This window comes from Morone saxatilis, unplaced genomic scaffold (assembly GCF_004916995.1).
Source record: "Morone saxatilis isolate NCDOM2014 unplaced genomic scaffold, NCSU_SB_2.0 Contig17, whole genome shotgun sequence".
NCBI classification, from domain to species: domain Eukaryota; kingdom Metazoa; phylum Chordata; class Actinopteri; family Moronidae; genus Morone; species Morone saxatilis.
Window position 1 is genome coordinate 22313789 of NW_023339729.1, and position 15468 is coordinate 22329256.

The 15468-nt window shown below is 39.9% G+C and overlaps 1 protein-coding gene across 1 annotated transcript in view; it reads left to right on the plus strand.

Annotated features, from left to right (window-relative positions):
* dchs2 (dachsous cadherin-related 2) overlaps nt 1-11848 on the plus strand; it is a 32698-nt gene extending 20850 nt beyond the window's left edge. The window contains exons 12-20 of the mRNA XM_035659374.1: nt 187-396; nt 1244-2104; nt 2184-2297; nt 3113-3324; nt 3425-3576; nt 4861-4991; nt 5097-5383; nt 6167-6308; nt 8099-11848. Of these exons, the coding sequence (XP_035515267.1) occupies nt 187-396; nt 1244-2104; nt 2184-2297; nt 3113-3324; nt 3425-3576; nt 4861-4991; nt 5097-5383; nt 6167-6308; nt 8099-10713 (4724 nt within the window). The 3' untranslated portion in view covers nt 10714-11848. The remainder of the gene's footprint in view (nt 1-186; nt 397-1243; nt 2105-2183; nt 2298-3112; nt 3325-3424; nt 3577-4860; nt 4992-5096; nt 5384-6166; nt 6309-8098) is intronic.
* The last annotated feature ends 3620 nt before the right edge of the window (nt 11849-15468 follow it).

Genomic DNA, 15468 nt, shown 5'->3' on the forward strand with positions numbered 1-15468 from the left:
CTTGTCTCATGTCATAACCCCCCCCCCCCCTCGCTGACTTTTTCCTGTCTCCGTCTCTATTGGGAGCCATCTAATAAATTGAAAATGCCACAATAAGAATAGAAACTACAGTTCATAATGGGAACCCTGATAGTTTTTTTTCAAGCAGGAAAAAAAGTATGAACTCCATTCAATTACTGTCTGCAGTTCAGGCTCGTGACAGCAGCACAAGGCCTCTGTCGGGTACAGCCACCGTACTGTGTTCTGTGCTGGACGACAATGACAACCCTCCAGAGTTCATGCAGTCATCCTTCCAGATCAGCCTCCCAGAAAATCTGCCTCCTGGCGTGGTCCACACTGCTCAGGCCTCTGATCCAGACCACGGGGAAAATGGAACTATACACTACTCCATATTAGGTAAGGTATATCAGGTACTGCTCTGTGTATCAAGCTATCTGGATTCCGGATGATAATTTTGTAGTTTTGGCCGTCATTTCTGTCTGTAGTAACATTATACTCAAGTTAACTGCTTAGATCTGAGAACTGATTGACATTGTGTAAAAGGAGTTCAAAGGGGAAATATAAAGGGTTTTAAAAAACCCTAAGGTGAAGCCAAATGCAGACATTTGAGGCAAATTATAAAATTACCCAATCTGCCCATTATAAAAATCCATTCCCGTAAGCAACTTACTGGTTCAAATCATACTCTCACTTTAGGTTTCACCTTCAAATAAAGTGATTTAAACCATGCTTTCTCAAGAGGTGGGGGCAGTTCTAAATGGGTGGTAAAAAAAAGAAAGACTACATCTTAAATGCCTAGCTATTTGATGTCTGACTTTTATTTTGACAGAAAAGCTACCATAAATATCACAAAAAAGGGCCTAATTTTGTGGGCCTTACTGCGGTTGTGATGTTAATGTAATTCATATTCATAAGAGGAAGCAGCACACAGTTGTGATGTTCGTTCTCAGTTTATTGTTAGAGTAATGTGCTCTGATTGCAGGGATGAAAATGTGCTTTTGCTTAGTTTGAATGCTATAAAAGTTTGTCATAATTTAATGTGGGTCCCAAGGTGAGACCAGTTGAAAACCATTGGCTTAGAACATCTGGCTCAACTGTTGTTTACAACCTGCGTGAATGTCTGACAGCTCGTGTTGGACTTAGTCATAGAAATGTTCAATCTCAGTGATACAATGTCACTATAATGGAGATAAATAATGGGACAGTCTAGAATTATCCTTTAATTTATATCTATTGTCTTTAGGTGAGGACTACAGAGGTTATTTCACCATCAACAGCCACACAGGTGTTGTCAGCACCACACAGGTCCTTGACCACGAGGAAAGACAGAATTACACACTCACCATACAGGCCCGTGACTATGGCCCGACCCCGCTCAGCTCCTCCACCCAACTCCAGCTGGTGCTGCTGGACCAGAACGATAACATCCCCTCCTTCACCCGTAAGAGCTACTATGCCTCCATCAGTGAGGGCCTACCTGCAGGAGCTGAGGTCCTGCGTGTTAGCGCCTTTGATCCTGACGAAGGGACCAACGGGGACGTGACCTACTCTCTGACAGAGGACAGCAGCCAGGGGGCCTTCTCAGTAGACGCTTTCACAGGAGTGATCCGCACCACCAGGTCTCTGGATAGAGAAAGCAGGGCTCAATACACCCTCAGAGCTGTGGCTACTGACGGCTGCACTCAAGGACCACTGAGCTCTGTGGCATCAGTGACCATACAGGTGGAAGATGTGAACGACAATGTGCCGGTCTGTGACCAGAATCCCATCAACGCATGGGTTTCCATGAGGACTTTACCAAACCAGATTGTAACCACGGTGACGGCAACAGACGGCGACCAGGGTGATAACGGGACTATACAGTTTATGCTGTCGGATGAGGAAAATCTTTTTGATATCAACGCCGAAACAGGAGAGATCTCCCTGAGAAGACGAGTGAGAGCAGGTTTTTCCGGGAGGAAGCTGCAGGTTGTGGTCTCAGATCGAGGGCGACCTGTTTTAACCTCCACCTGCCTGTTTTTTATCCATCTGAAGGGAGAACATGAAGGACTACAGTTCACAAACAAAGTGTACAATGCTACTGTCAAGGAGAACAGTAGAGCTGGTAAGTTTTTACCACCTTTTTTTTCCTTTTATTTTCACTGATATTTATTAAAAACCTTTTTTACGTTCTCTTTCTTAAGGCACTTGGATTGCAAAAGTGGAGGCCAATGACCAAACCAACAGCAGACAAAGGATCACATACACCATATTTAGTGGCAACGAGAATCACATTTTCTCCATCAACCGTCACACTGGTAAGAAACGTGAAATTTTGCAAACCAAAACTCTGTTTTTGTTCCTTTTTCTTGCTGTCCATCCAAAGTTGTTGCTGGAGTTATGATTAGTAGATGGTATGTTTGTTATGTGAATGCATGCTTTCATCATTTAAGTTATGCTAATAGCACAAATTCTCATTCACTCATGCATTTTATTTTCCACATAAGTATCCAGAAATTAACCTTTGATTTTCAGTCCTCACCATTGTTTATGTTTAACCAATCTAATCCAACCAATTTGGGCTGTAGTTACTTTCTGTGTGTCTCTTCAAAATGCCCTTTCAACTTATCAAGTTCATCTGGTTGTTTATATACAAGTATTCCCTAAAGAATTATGATTGTTGCGTGCCTGATTTTATCATTTTCTACCCCAAACCCTTTTTTGGATTCATGTCTGTATAAAGCATTGTAGTAGACACAGTTAGACTCAAATACACAATATGATACTGACATAAGACTGGATATTTTTTAGGGTTACCACAGAAACTTGAACCAAAAAGTGCTTCTTTCAACACCTTTTTTAAAAGATCAAAAGTTATGTTTTCCTTTCCATTTCTTTCCCTTCCTTTTTTTACTGATCTGATGAGGCCAAAGTGAAAATGGCTGATGCCAAAGTAGGAAATGTTATCAAATGTTGTCAAATATTAATATTATAATTTGGAATATGTTATTAAATATACTGTATTTTAAATTAAATATTACACTTTGATCTTGAAATATAATGACAATATCAGGCTCTGATATTGGCTTTGCACAGATTTTGGGGTATACCTTTGCTTTTTTCTCTCATCCAGGTGAGGTCCGTGTGCAGAAAGATAACTCTCTGGACTTTGAGGTGAGCCCTCAGATCCAACTGGTGGTGCTGGCTGACAGTGGGCTGCAGACAGCTCACTGCAGGGTCTCCATCAGCCTGCTGGATATGAATGACAATGCACCAGTGTTTGAACACAGCAGCTATAGAACAGCTGTGTGGGAAGGGCAAGCGCACAACACCTACATTATGCAGGTAGATACTATGAATACTTAAGCTCGACATTAGAAATATTCTATATATTTCGTTGTGATAAGATCGTATTAATAACGATCCCTGTCCGTATTTTCTGCAGGTGTTTGCGTCTGATGCTGACAGCGGGATGAACGGGCAGATCGAGTACTCCATCGTGTCCGGTAACCCTAACGAAGCATTCATCTTAGACTCTGTTCGTGGGATTCTTGCTACCAATGTCTTACTGGACCGTGAAATCACCCCCTCATACAAGTATGCCGACCATATTAAAAAACATTATGTAACCTTTTTTCTAGAATGTAGTCAAGACAAAAGATTTTTAAGTTTCTATTTATGAAATTAAGGGTTACATCTTTTCTCATAGCTCGCCTCTGTAGCATCTGTGAGTTTACTAATAGTTTTTTATAGTAATAATAAAATAGTAGTTATATAAAAGCTTTCCATATTAAACATTTTTTAATTGGATATTAAAGTATTATTTTGTTAGTGTTTAACACACACACATCCCATGGGTCGTTGCCTTTGGCACACTGTTGAACCTTGTGGTAAGCTGTAACTGTTTTTTTTTTAGGAGACAGGAGCAGGACTTCTCTGTTAGTTCAAATTAGTTTAAATGAGAAGTCAACTCTTACTGTGTGTGGTCACAGTGCGAGGGCCCGTAAAGGGCCAGTTTAAAGTGATTCGAGAACACCACATACTGTTTTTGCAAATGGTTTCACAAATCACTGTCACTTGCAAATTGCAGAAAAATATGTAAGTTCTACAGGCCTCTTGCAAGCTTATGCGTGGGTTAGTGAAACATGTCTACTAAATGATTTAGAGAAAATTATCTCATGTTGCAAATTGCATCTTTTGTTAAAAATTTGACGAAATGGGCCCCTCATCCTGGTCCAGCAATTTCATTATGACTGCATACTTCCCTCTTCATTAGACAGTCCCTTCAGGATTTTGTGGAATTTTTTTAGGATTCTTGGAGTCTAAAATGTCTGATTTCATGGCAGCTTTTATTTTAAAATGCATTGTTTTTAGGATTTTTTTTGCAATGAAATTGTGGGACAAAATGAAAAGTTTAAGATCTTTTCATTCCAATCTAATTCAACTTGTTCCAGTGAGAATAAAATCGCTAGTAGGTTGGTATGGCTCAGTGTTTCGTGTAGGGGACTGCTATAATTGGTGAAACTTGCTGGAAACTACAATGATTGTTAAAATTTTGCAGAAAACTACATAATTGGTCAAATTTTGCAGACAACTACATGATTGGTCAAATTTTGCAGAAAAGTTGTGGTGATTGGACACAATTCTAAGGTTGTGAGTAATTCATGGGGATTAGTTGAATTTGCGTTAATTGTTGTAATCGCAACATCACAACTTCTGGAGGGACTGATTAGAAAGCTGTCTGACAAGGCAAAAGAGACTGAAATCAAACTATAATGGAATATCCTTGCGGTTAAGCTCTAACACCATAACAATACACAAACTACTACTAAATGCATTTGGTTTAAGTGGTATAATTTGTTTACTGTCTTTATATTATAGGCTGGTTCTGCAGGCTGCAGACAGGGGGAACCCTCCACTCATCAGCACTGCCACCATCAGGGTCCAAGTGGTGGACGTCAATGACAACAGCCCTGCCATCCCCCCCATGGAGCCTGTAGTTATAGCAGAGAGTAAGACCCCCACTGCTCTCTGACTACTTTCAACAATCAGGATATAAACACTATGTATGTGTTCTTTGTCTGTTTCCTATTTTAACATCTTCTGTTTTACTGTAGATCTGCCAGCAGGTTACATGGTCACCCAGGTCACTGCAAACGACGTAGACCTGAGCTCAACCATCACCTACAGCTTTTCAGACAACAGCAGCACCAATTTTCCCTTTGCTATTGACCGATATACTGGTGTGGTTACCCTGACTCGAGCTCTGGACTACGAGGAGCAGACAGAGTACACGCTGCCAGTCTGGGCCTCTGACTCCCTCTACCAGACCACTGGAGAGGTCAAAGTTCAAGTGCTTGACATCAATGACAATGCTCCAGTTTTCACTAAGGTTTCCTACCAGGTACAGATTATCTATTTATCGATTAAAAAATGGCAGAATATACCAACTGGTTTGGGTCACAAAGCTGTGACTAAAATGGTATATACATGTTGTTAGCATTGTAAAATGACAAAAGGAACAAGCTTCTACCTAGGCATGCATTATTTGGGATTTCTAAGTTGTAAATGATGGTGAATTAATTTTGTATTGATGATTTATTAAAGAGAATAATAAGGACAATTTTTGGGTTGCCAGGTTGTAAAAATCCATGTGCCTCATTTAGGTCGAGAGTTACTTTATTGTGTCCCATATGAGAAAACTGTCTTGGATCAAGGAACTGCTGCTGTAGACCAGACCTTGGCGACATTACAATGAAAACACATGCACAAACATTGGCCTGATATAGAACAACAAATTGGTCACAAAGTCATTCACACTGTAAAAACTTACAAAGACTTTAAGACATGTTTCTCACAACAGACTCATCATGTACATTACCGTTCAGTATAACCTGGTCTGTCGTTCTGGCTAGCTCAGGGAAGACTGATTTAAAAAAAGAATGGTCAAAATCTAGTTAACTAAAACAGCCAAATTCTCCTGAAGCCAAAGAGATTTTACAAACCTAGAAACCCAAAAGGTTGTTCTTACAATTGCTTGTAATGAGTCAAAAAACCTCAGTACAACTTTATTAACCTGTAATTAAGCCTTTGTATGTATGCCTTATTAGAAAGTATTATCTGACTGAATGGAAAGGATACATCAGCATGTTGTTATAGATGTCTCGTTATTTGTTCTCTCTTCAAGGTGGAGTTGTCAGAGTTGGTTTCAGCAGATACGTTAGTTTTGTCAGTGTCTGCTACGGACAGAGACTCTGAACTCAACGGCAAGATCACATACAGACTGCTTTCATCTCCTTTACAAGGCTTTTACATTGAGCCAGACAATGGTAAGAACAGCTTAACGGATGGAAAAGACATCCTGAATGAGCTCTGATATAAATTTCTCTTTGTCAGAAAAACCATCATTGTGTGTATGTGTATGCGTGCGTGCGTGCGTGCATGTGTGTGTGTGTCTATATCTAATCATAATATAGGATATTACTCAGTATATAGAAAATGGAGGTTAAGAAGTCGCGAGAAGGATAAAACAATGATCCAAAATGTATTGTAGTTTTTCTGTAAAAGACATTAACTTGCAAGTTGCAAGACTTATGACTGTCTGATTCTCATATTCATCCATCTTATTAAAGGGGCACGCACCAATGAAAAGAGCACAAAGAAAGTCTTCGCCTGGTTATGAGCAGCTCAGCATACAGTATCAGACGTTACTGAGAGTTGTCATTCTGCCAGTAGCAGTGTTTATATTTTTGTAGTCTTGGATGTGCAAGTGAGTTCCTTAGACAGGGGGAAAGAGAAGCAGCAGAGAAGGCAATTAGAAGTCATTGAGATAAAGTGCTTCAGAGGAGCCATGCCTATCCTATTATCTCCCTTTTAAAAATCCCTAAACTTAAGAAAAAAGATAAATCCTACAGAGCTGAAAGGAAACCACTACTCCTCAGTCAGTTCTGGCCCTGGTCTTTTCCACTCAAGTGTGATTTATGGGCTCCTATCATGTTTGAACTCCAAAGTTTAATATCAGAGAAATGTATTTGCCCTGTTTTGCGGTGAGGAACACTAATGGAAAGTGAAATTTGCATCAATGTTGACTAAAGCTCTCCAAATAGAGATTTTATATGGTGCTTTTTGTGGTGTAGTGCCTCTCAATTTTTCCATCCATTTCCAAACAATGAATGGTGCTGCTATAGAGTAGAGCCTCTGAATTAATAAAGTCATCATGTAAAGAAATTTAAGTGGCAGTGAAGTGGAATCATAAATTGGATGGACAAACACTTAATTGTTATCCAAGAATAAAGTTTGCTCTTACAGTCTGCATATGGAATTCATTAAAGTATAGTCACACAGGAAATGATGTTGCATTGCGGTGTCTAATGACAAGAACAATTTTGATTTAACTATCAGTAAATTGTCTTTCAAGCAGACATGTTTTATAGTTATTATGCAGAAAAAGAAACGAATCCAGGAACAATCTGTGTATTTGTTAAACCATCTGTTAAATCAATTGAAAAGACTTCCATAGTTTTACATTGGTGAGACCAGATGTCAGATCTTTCCTAAAGTTTCTCTATTTTGTAAGCAGTTTCATTGTTAGATGACATCAACATATGTCTGACTGACATACGTTTTCTTAAAGGTAACACAGATTTTAGTTATTTCTTTCGGTCAGATAAAGTTGTTATGGTGAACATTTTTACACATTTACACGTCGAGCTAACATCAGCATTCATTTGGAACTCTTTAGCTGGCTAAATGGCTGGCTAGCTTCAGAGCTAGTTGCTAACTTTGTCGGAAAACAACAACAATAGACCTTTTTCATAGCAGCCATTTTGATATAAAATTGTAGGGTAAACACAGGTGTCATCAATAATCGTAATTAAGGTTTTGTTCCATTTAGTGTAGTAGAACCTTTCCAATGAGCCAGCATGCACAGTAACAGCACCTCAATTTGGTCTGACATGAATAGAACAGAACCTTAGTTAGTCTCATTGGTAACTGTCAGCTCAAATAAGCTTGGATTTGTCACTATGAGCAACTCCCTTCACATTGTACTGCTGAATTCACTGTTAGTATAAAAAATGGTGATTAATGCAGCTTTTGAAAAACATGTTTTGTCTTGCAGGATCTGTTTTTACCAATAAGCCCTTGAAGGCCATCACAAACAGCAACCTCATCCATCTTCTGGTTGAGGCCAAAGACGAAGGCGATCCTGTGCTGTCTACAGTCACCTCCATAGATGTGCTGATTCTGGACACCAACGACCATGCGCCTTTGTTCCACCAGGACATGTACACGCTCACTGTACCAGAGGATACGCCCACAGACACCACCCTACTAACGCTGTCTGCAGAGGACCAAGACTGGAGCCCTGAAAACACCCATTTGGACTATGCCATCATCAGAGGAAATGAGGAGAAGCAATTCTGTCTGGAAGTAAAAATGGTTCAGGTTGAGAATCAGATGAGAAATGTAGGAAAACTTGTTCTGTGCAACCCTTTAGACCGCGAGACCACAGAGAGCTATGCACTAACAGTGAGTGTTACTGATCGAGGAACGCCTCCACTAAACAGTTCTGCTGTTGTTATGGTGACTGTGACAGACTGCAATGACAATGCTCCCATCTTTTCCAGCACAGAATACCACGCACAGGTGAGTGAAAACAGCCATGTAGGTACCAGGCTGTCCCAGGTCACTGCTCATGATCCTGACCTGGGAATCAATGGCCTGTTGCGGTATGACATTATCTCTGGGAACAGCAAAGGACACCTCAAGCTTGATCCTCAGTCAGGCATTCTGGTGGTCAACCACTCGCTTGACTATGAGGAGGACTCAAAATACACCCTCACCATCCGAGCATCTGATGGCGGTGAATCATCTGAACAGCGTAAAGTGGCTTTTACAGTGGTGTTTATCACAGTGCTGGATGAAAATGACAACACTCCATACTTCATGTTCCCTACTGTTAACTGTTCTGTGCTGGAGAACCTCCCAGCGTTTACCCACACCTGTTCTGTCCATGCTGTTGACAATGACTTAGGTCCCTACGGCCAGCTCACCTACTCTATTTTGTCCTCTTGCTTCATGGACTATGGCAGTGGCAGCCCTGAGAAGAAGGAGGCCTTTGCCATCGACCCCCTAACAGGCGACATTCACACCAGACAGACCTTTGACTATGAACGCGAGAGTGAGTACTGCTTTGTAGTGGAGGCCAGGGACAAAGGCGACAAAGCGGCTACAGTGAGAGTGCAGGTGACCATCAAGGGAGTGGATGAGTTCAGTCCCATCTTCACCCAAAAGCAGTACCATTTCATCCTGTCCGAAAATGCCAAGCCAGGAGACGCAGTTGGTTATGTAATGGCGATGGACCATGATGGAGGGTTGGACGGGCTGGTGGAGTACTCCCTTGTGAAGTCATCGCCGTTTTTCTCAATAAATAAAACAATTGGTACCATTTTTGTGTCAGATCCTGTATATCGTAAAAGAGGCAGCCATGCTAGTGAGGACATGGTGAAGTTGGTAGTGTCTGCAGGTAGTCCCAGATTGGCCTCAAGGACCACCAACTGCCTAGTTTTTGTCAATATCTCAAGTTCAGCAGAAGCACTCACCGGGGTACCTCTTGATGCGCACATGCTCAGTTTGAGTATCTCACTAATCATGTTCCTCCTTGTTCTCCTCATTTTTGTGTGCTTGGTTCTCAAGTACAAGATCAAGGAAGCGGCAATCAAAAAGGCCGCTGCCATTGCTGCAAACTTGAACCACGGCACAGGCTCGTTCGGTAGATCCAATAGCCAAACGCAAAGTGTCATCTCTTTGCAGGAGATGAAAAGGCCCGGTATCTTGGTGACCAAGAGGGACATATCAAACCCATACAATCAGTCAGACTCGAGTGGCCGTGGATCAGCAGAAGGTGAGACCGCTGAGGACCAGGAGATTAAGTGGATTAATGAGTACCCCTGCCGGAAAAAAAGAGACGAATCTGCGCAATGCAACCAGACCACAGAGATCCCAGACTCTGCTTTACCTGGGGACACTATCTCCTGCCACTCTATCGATATTGGGCCAGAGCACATTATACCTGTCAATAAAAGTTTAGTCTCGGGATTGGCTAGTACAGAAAGCCTCCACCACTTCAAAGAAGAGGGAGGAGGTGAGGGACTACTTCCTGCAATACTTAGAGTGAAGGATTTGGAAGAGAGCATGAGGATGAATGGGTACGCTCCCCTCTCTGAAGCCCACGCCTCTGCAGATTCTCTCTCTTCACTGTTGTGTCTAGAGGAGCAGCTGCAGGGGAGCTACAACTGGGACTACATTTTGGACTGGGAACCACGCTTCCAGACTCTAGCGTCTGTCTTCACCGATATTGGGATGCTCCCTGACGAGGAGCTTCAAGGCGGCCGTGAGGACTTAGCAGCAGAGGCAAGCTGTCTTATGTACCCACCACCTCTTATAACGGGAGTGGCTCAGCCTGGCATTAGAACTGTACCTCCACGAAAGCCAGGGCGGGTGCCAAGTCTAAGAAGGAAGCCCTCCTACCCTAAATATGCATATTCCCCCTTAGCCAGGAACACAGGACTTACTCCTTCAGCCATGACACCCAGTTTCTCCCCATCGCTGTCTTCCCTCACCATTAGGACCCCCAGTGCCTCACCAGTCGTCTCGGAGACCGGGGTGGGGGGTATCAGACTCGACTCAGGGCCCCTCACTGCAAGCCTATTGGAAGCAGAAATCCAGGTGTAGACATGAACTTTCATCAAGTTTATCTGTGACATTCAATTCCATCTTCCATTCACCATCTGATGGTATTTCACTTTATTATTATTAAAGTGAAAAGTATTTTTTAGGGACATTAAGGGACACTGTACAGTTTAGTTTTGACAACATTCTAATATATTTAGAAAATACAATATATCAAACCTTTTCAGAGATAGACAATAAAGTCCTGGACTTATTTCCATTGTTGTCCCTGTTTTTATGATTTTAGACTTATGGATGCCATAAGTTTATTCTCAAAAGGGCAGTACCAGGCAATATGTCATTTGAACATAATATAGTAATTGAATTACTTAGACCGAGGTTGATTTCATAACTTGATTCTGTAATGAAACTAATATCTGGAAAAGTCTGGTCTCAGTTTTGCATTATATTCTTATAATGCAGCACTTTGAATGAGAGCAGATGTTCAAGTCAGCAATTAATTATTGAATGCTTTATTGTATTGTACTGTATTGTATGTTTATATGTGCAGAAAATGAAACACTCTCTTATTGCAGTTGATTGCAGCTTTTAAATGGAAAGTTTTCAAGGTTGGTTTAACTTTAATAACCAAAGAAAGGCAACATTGTTCTGTGGTTAAGTCCGTCTTCCTGGAATCATAAAAAAATGTGTTTTGAATACAGACCCATTTTTGCCTCCCTCTTCTTTAATATGTTCTGCCAATGAAATGCCAATAAAATCCCATAACGAACAGAAGTTATTTTGTTCATTCAATCTAGGAGAGTTCTTAATTTCAATATTGTGTTCTTCAGTATTTCAAAGCTAGAAAAGAGTCGATGCTCATGCAGACATCATCCAAAACTAAAAAAATATGAGGGATTCTTCACTGACATTAATTTTGAATCGATTCAAGAAATGGGATTATATTGTCCTGCTGTTACTGATCAGCGGAATGGCAGATTTCCCTAAATCACTTCCAAGTTCTAGCTGTTATAGTTGTACTCATGGACAAAAATGGTCTACTCTCCTTCATGATTGTTTTTGTGTGTGCTGACTGTAGACCATGGACACCCTGTTAATAAACAGCACTTTATGTATGTTTTTTGTCTTTTCAGAGAATTGTATGAGTTTAAAAACTGATAAATTTGAAAAGAAATTTGCAATAAAGAAAACCTTAATGCTTTTTCTTGGGATCAGCATTTGAAGTGGGATGGTGTGGTGTGATTGTCTTTCAGGATAATGTTTGTTTTAGCTTGTGTTATATTGAAAGACAGGATTTCTTTCAGTAAATGAGAATAAGTGAAATACACCAATAATGAAGACAGTATCCACACAACACTTGAACACTGGGGCAATAATAAAATAATATAATAAAACAGAAAATTATCATATGCATTTTTACCTCACAGAGCAAACACTTGTCCCCTGTGCTTCCCATGAAATATTGAAATTAAAGTGGCTCTTTTTACAATCTATTATTTTATTATAAGATAATAGTTTGATATATTTTGATGTCAATAGGTATTTTTTTCCTGAATACATTTTTCACATGACCATCCTTGGTAGTTTCCCATGTTTTTTCTCAACAAGTATCCAAACTTAAATAAGGGTTTCATTCAGTTAATACTGAATAACTTCTTTTTTTTTTAAATATGGAAAAACCATGATCTTAACCTCTTGAACGCTGATGTTTTTCTTTAAAATCTTCCTAAGTAGCTTCAAAGTTATACTAACATTTGTATGTGGTAGAGAACAACACTATCATATATAACCTCCGCTTTTATCCACTTGTTTCAAGGAATCATTAAGACTACATTATGCTTGAATGAAACAAGAATTTGTAGTCATTTATTCGACACTTTATTATATTACTCTGTATCCATGAATCATTTCAGTTTATTTTTAACACAAACTGTTAGATGTACAGTCTAACAGGCTACTCTAGTATTTGTTTAATTTATTATAAAAAAAAGCTTTTTAGTTTTTCAGCTTGTAACAGTGATCAGAACATCTAAGAATTTTGCTTCTCTAAGAAATGTAAAGAAATACAAAGTGATTCAACATGGCTCCACTTGGTCTGCTGTTAATCCAAATGTGCTTCCCTCAGGGAACATATGAGCAGAGGAAGCTGAGTAGCTAAAGTCTTTATCAGATAGTTTCATGAAAGATAATAAACAGTCAGACCCCGAACCATACGAGCCAAGTGTGTCCTGCATGTAATCACTGATAGTTGCGTAATTATTTATTGACTCAGTTCAGTCTCTCCTCTGCACTTCAGTGGGTTTTAACAAGCTCTGCACTCCTCTGTATTTGTGATTTCAGTGGGTCCTTGGCCTCGGGATCACGGTGATGGAAGAGATCTCTCGCCGTATCAGGTGATCTGGCCAAACAAGCTTCTGTGTCTCAGCACACAGCTCAACAGTCCCCAGAACTGGAGTAAAGAGCTGCTCAGTGGATCTTTATCACATACTGCCTGTCAGTCAGGAATCTGAATTTGCTGAGAGGTCAGAAAGTCTCAAGTACAATAAGATTTCTTGACTTGAATTCTACAAAGACAAAGATTGCTAGAAACACTTTTTTTATGTATAATACATACTTGAGATTATTTACAGTTTAATAAGGCAGACATGTGGAAACTGTAATCCCTAGCATGGTCGGATTAACCTAGGGAGCAAATATGAGCTGCTACGTCCCCATTAACCCCCTGATCCTCCCACTCTCTGTGCACTGTGTATGACATGCTGAAATAGGCTGGTGCTTTGTTTTTGTAAACTAAAAATGAATTAATGAAACACAAACAAAATAAATTGAGGAATATGCAACATGTAATGATAATACTGAAAAAACTGAAGGTCATAAAACTAGATTTTGATACAGGGATAGCTGTTGCTGTTATGTCGTTATTCCGTGTGAACGTCAGTGCGTTCACATGCGTTTAAGTAACCATCTTAATCAAAGAAATGAGGTTACTCAGGTAAGGAGTTACTTATTTAAACCTCTAGTTTGTCCTCAGTTTAGTGTCAGTAGGACTAGTTAGTTATTTAAATTTCAAGGGCACATGACCCCTTGTAATTATTTCTTCTTTAATTCATCCTCTCTGCAGTTTCTTCCCTGCCTGTAGTCTTTTTATAGTTTGTTCCACATATACATGGCCAAGAAATAATTTTAATTGATAGTGACAGCTGTGGAGTGACAGGAAAGAGGGTAGAGGGAGGGGTGACATGCAGAAAGGGGCCACAGGTCTGAGACAAACTGAAATTCAGAGTTTGGGGCCAGGCTAAGACAGGGACACTCTTCAAGACAGGGCCTCAAGATCAGGTAATACGACAGGATCCATCCTAAGACCCTTATCATGTCAGTTGACCTTGTGCTTCTGTGGTACAAAACAACATTTCTATGAATCAATTTACATGGTAAATGTAGTTGACAGTTGACACACAGTGAGCCTAGAGCTTTTGGAGGCCATTGGGGTTCTTGGGCCCTGTGGGCAGTTTTTCACAGTTAGCAGTGTAACAGTGTAAAAAAGGCATAGTTAAATGAAGGTAAATAAAGATTTTTAAGCTCTGCAATAATGCATAGTCATCTGTATTAGATCATCACTTGTCAAATCTGGTCTAGGGTGAGCTCACAATGTTCCCCCTGAGTCGTCTTTTCCTGCAGAACAAGAAGAAGCGATAATTATTTCATAGTCCATTCTGATGGTCGCTTGGAGGAGGCACTGGGACAAATAAAAGGCAGATTTATTCTCATCCTGGCTTGGATTTTATATTTATCTCTATTTGCATTCTATTGAGATAAGTAGGCTACTGGCCTCCAAACATGTTCTGCACTGTGGTTTCTGGCTTGTTTCTTAGGGGACTTGAGGCGGTATGATGCACTGAAAGAATTTAGGTTACATTCACTTGGCGGAAAAGTGCATTCGGGGTAACAGCTGATTTTATAATAAATCATTTTGAAACAGTTTTCATATCTAGTGGTAAAGATTTTGAGGGATTTCTACATTTTCCTTTAGGCTATGTATGGTTTATATATATATATGTGTGTGTATATAATATGATTTGAAGGACTAGAAGATGATACACAAAATGTGAACACACAGAATGTTGTAGACATATTTTTTGTGTTTACTGTATGTTACCTCACATATACACATATTTTAACATTGACAAATCTAATTAAATGTAATTGCAGCAGTCTGATCCCGGTCTGTAATGTTTGGTGCCAGAGGTTGTTAGACCTTTACCTCACTACCAGTAAAAAACCTTGTATATGTAATGCAGATTTGTAGCATGAGATTTTCATTACAAATTCCACCTGTTGTAAGTAAAACAACAACATGAGCATGAACTCTTCTGAAGTTCTCTTATATGAAAGATGGTATAGATTACTGAATGAAAACAGCATAAGCAGCTTGTTCCAGTGTAAGCAACCAGCTTTCTGTCTTCAAACGCCAATTTAATTGTGCATATATTTTATGTTGTACTTTTACTATAAATAGTTTTTTAAAAATGCATGTATAACTGCACGTTTCCCAGTATGATCACTTTGTTTCCAATCAAAGCTTCAACTTTTTCCAAATCCCATCTGGGGACTTTGACATTGCATCATGCCTCCATCCCCGTTTGGGTGAAAGCAGTCCATCTAATTTATGTGGCAGTAAATCAAATTCTGAGGTCTTTTAATAGAATAAAACAAGAATACCATATTGCTTTCTGTATTCTTTTTAGCTATTAAGAGCTCGAATCATATGACCAGTCGGGAAAATTATAAGGTTATTGT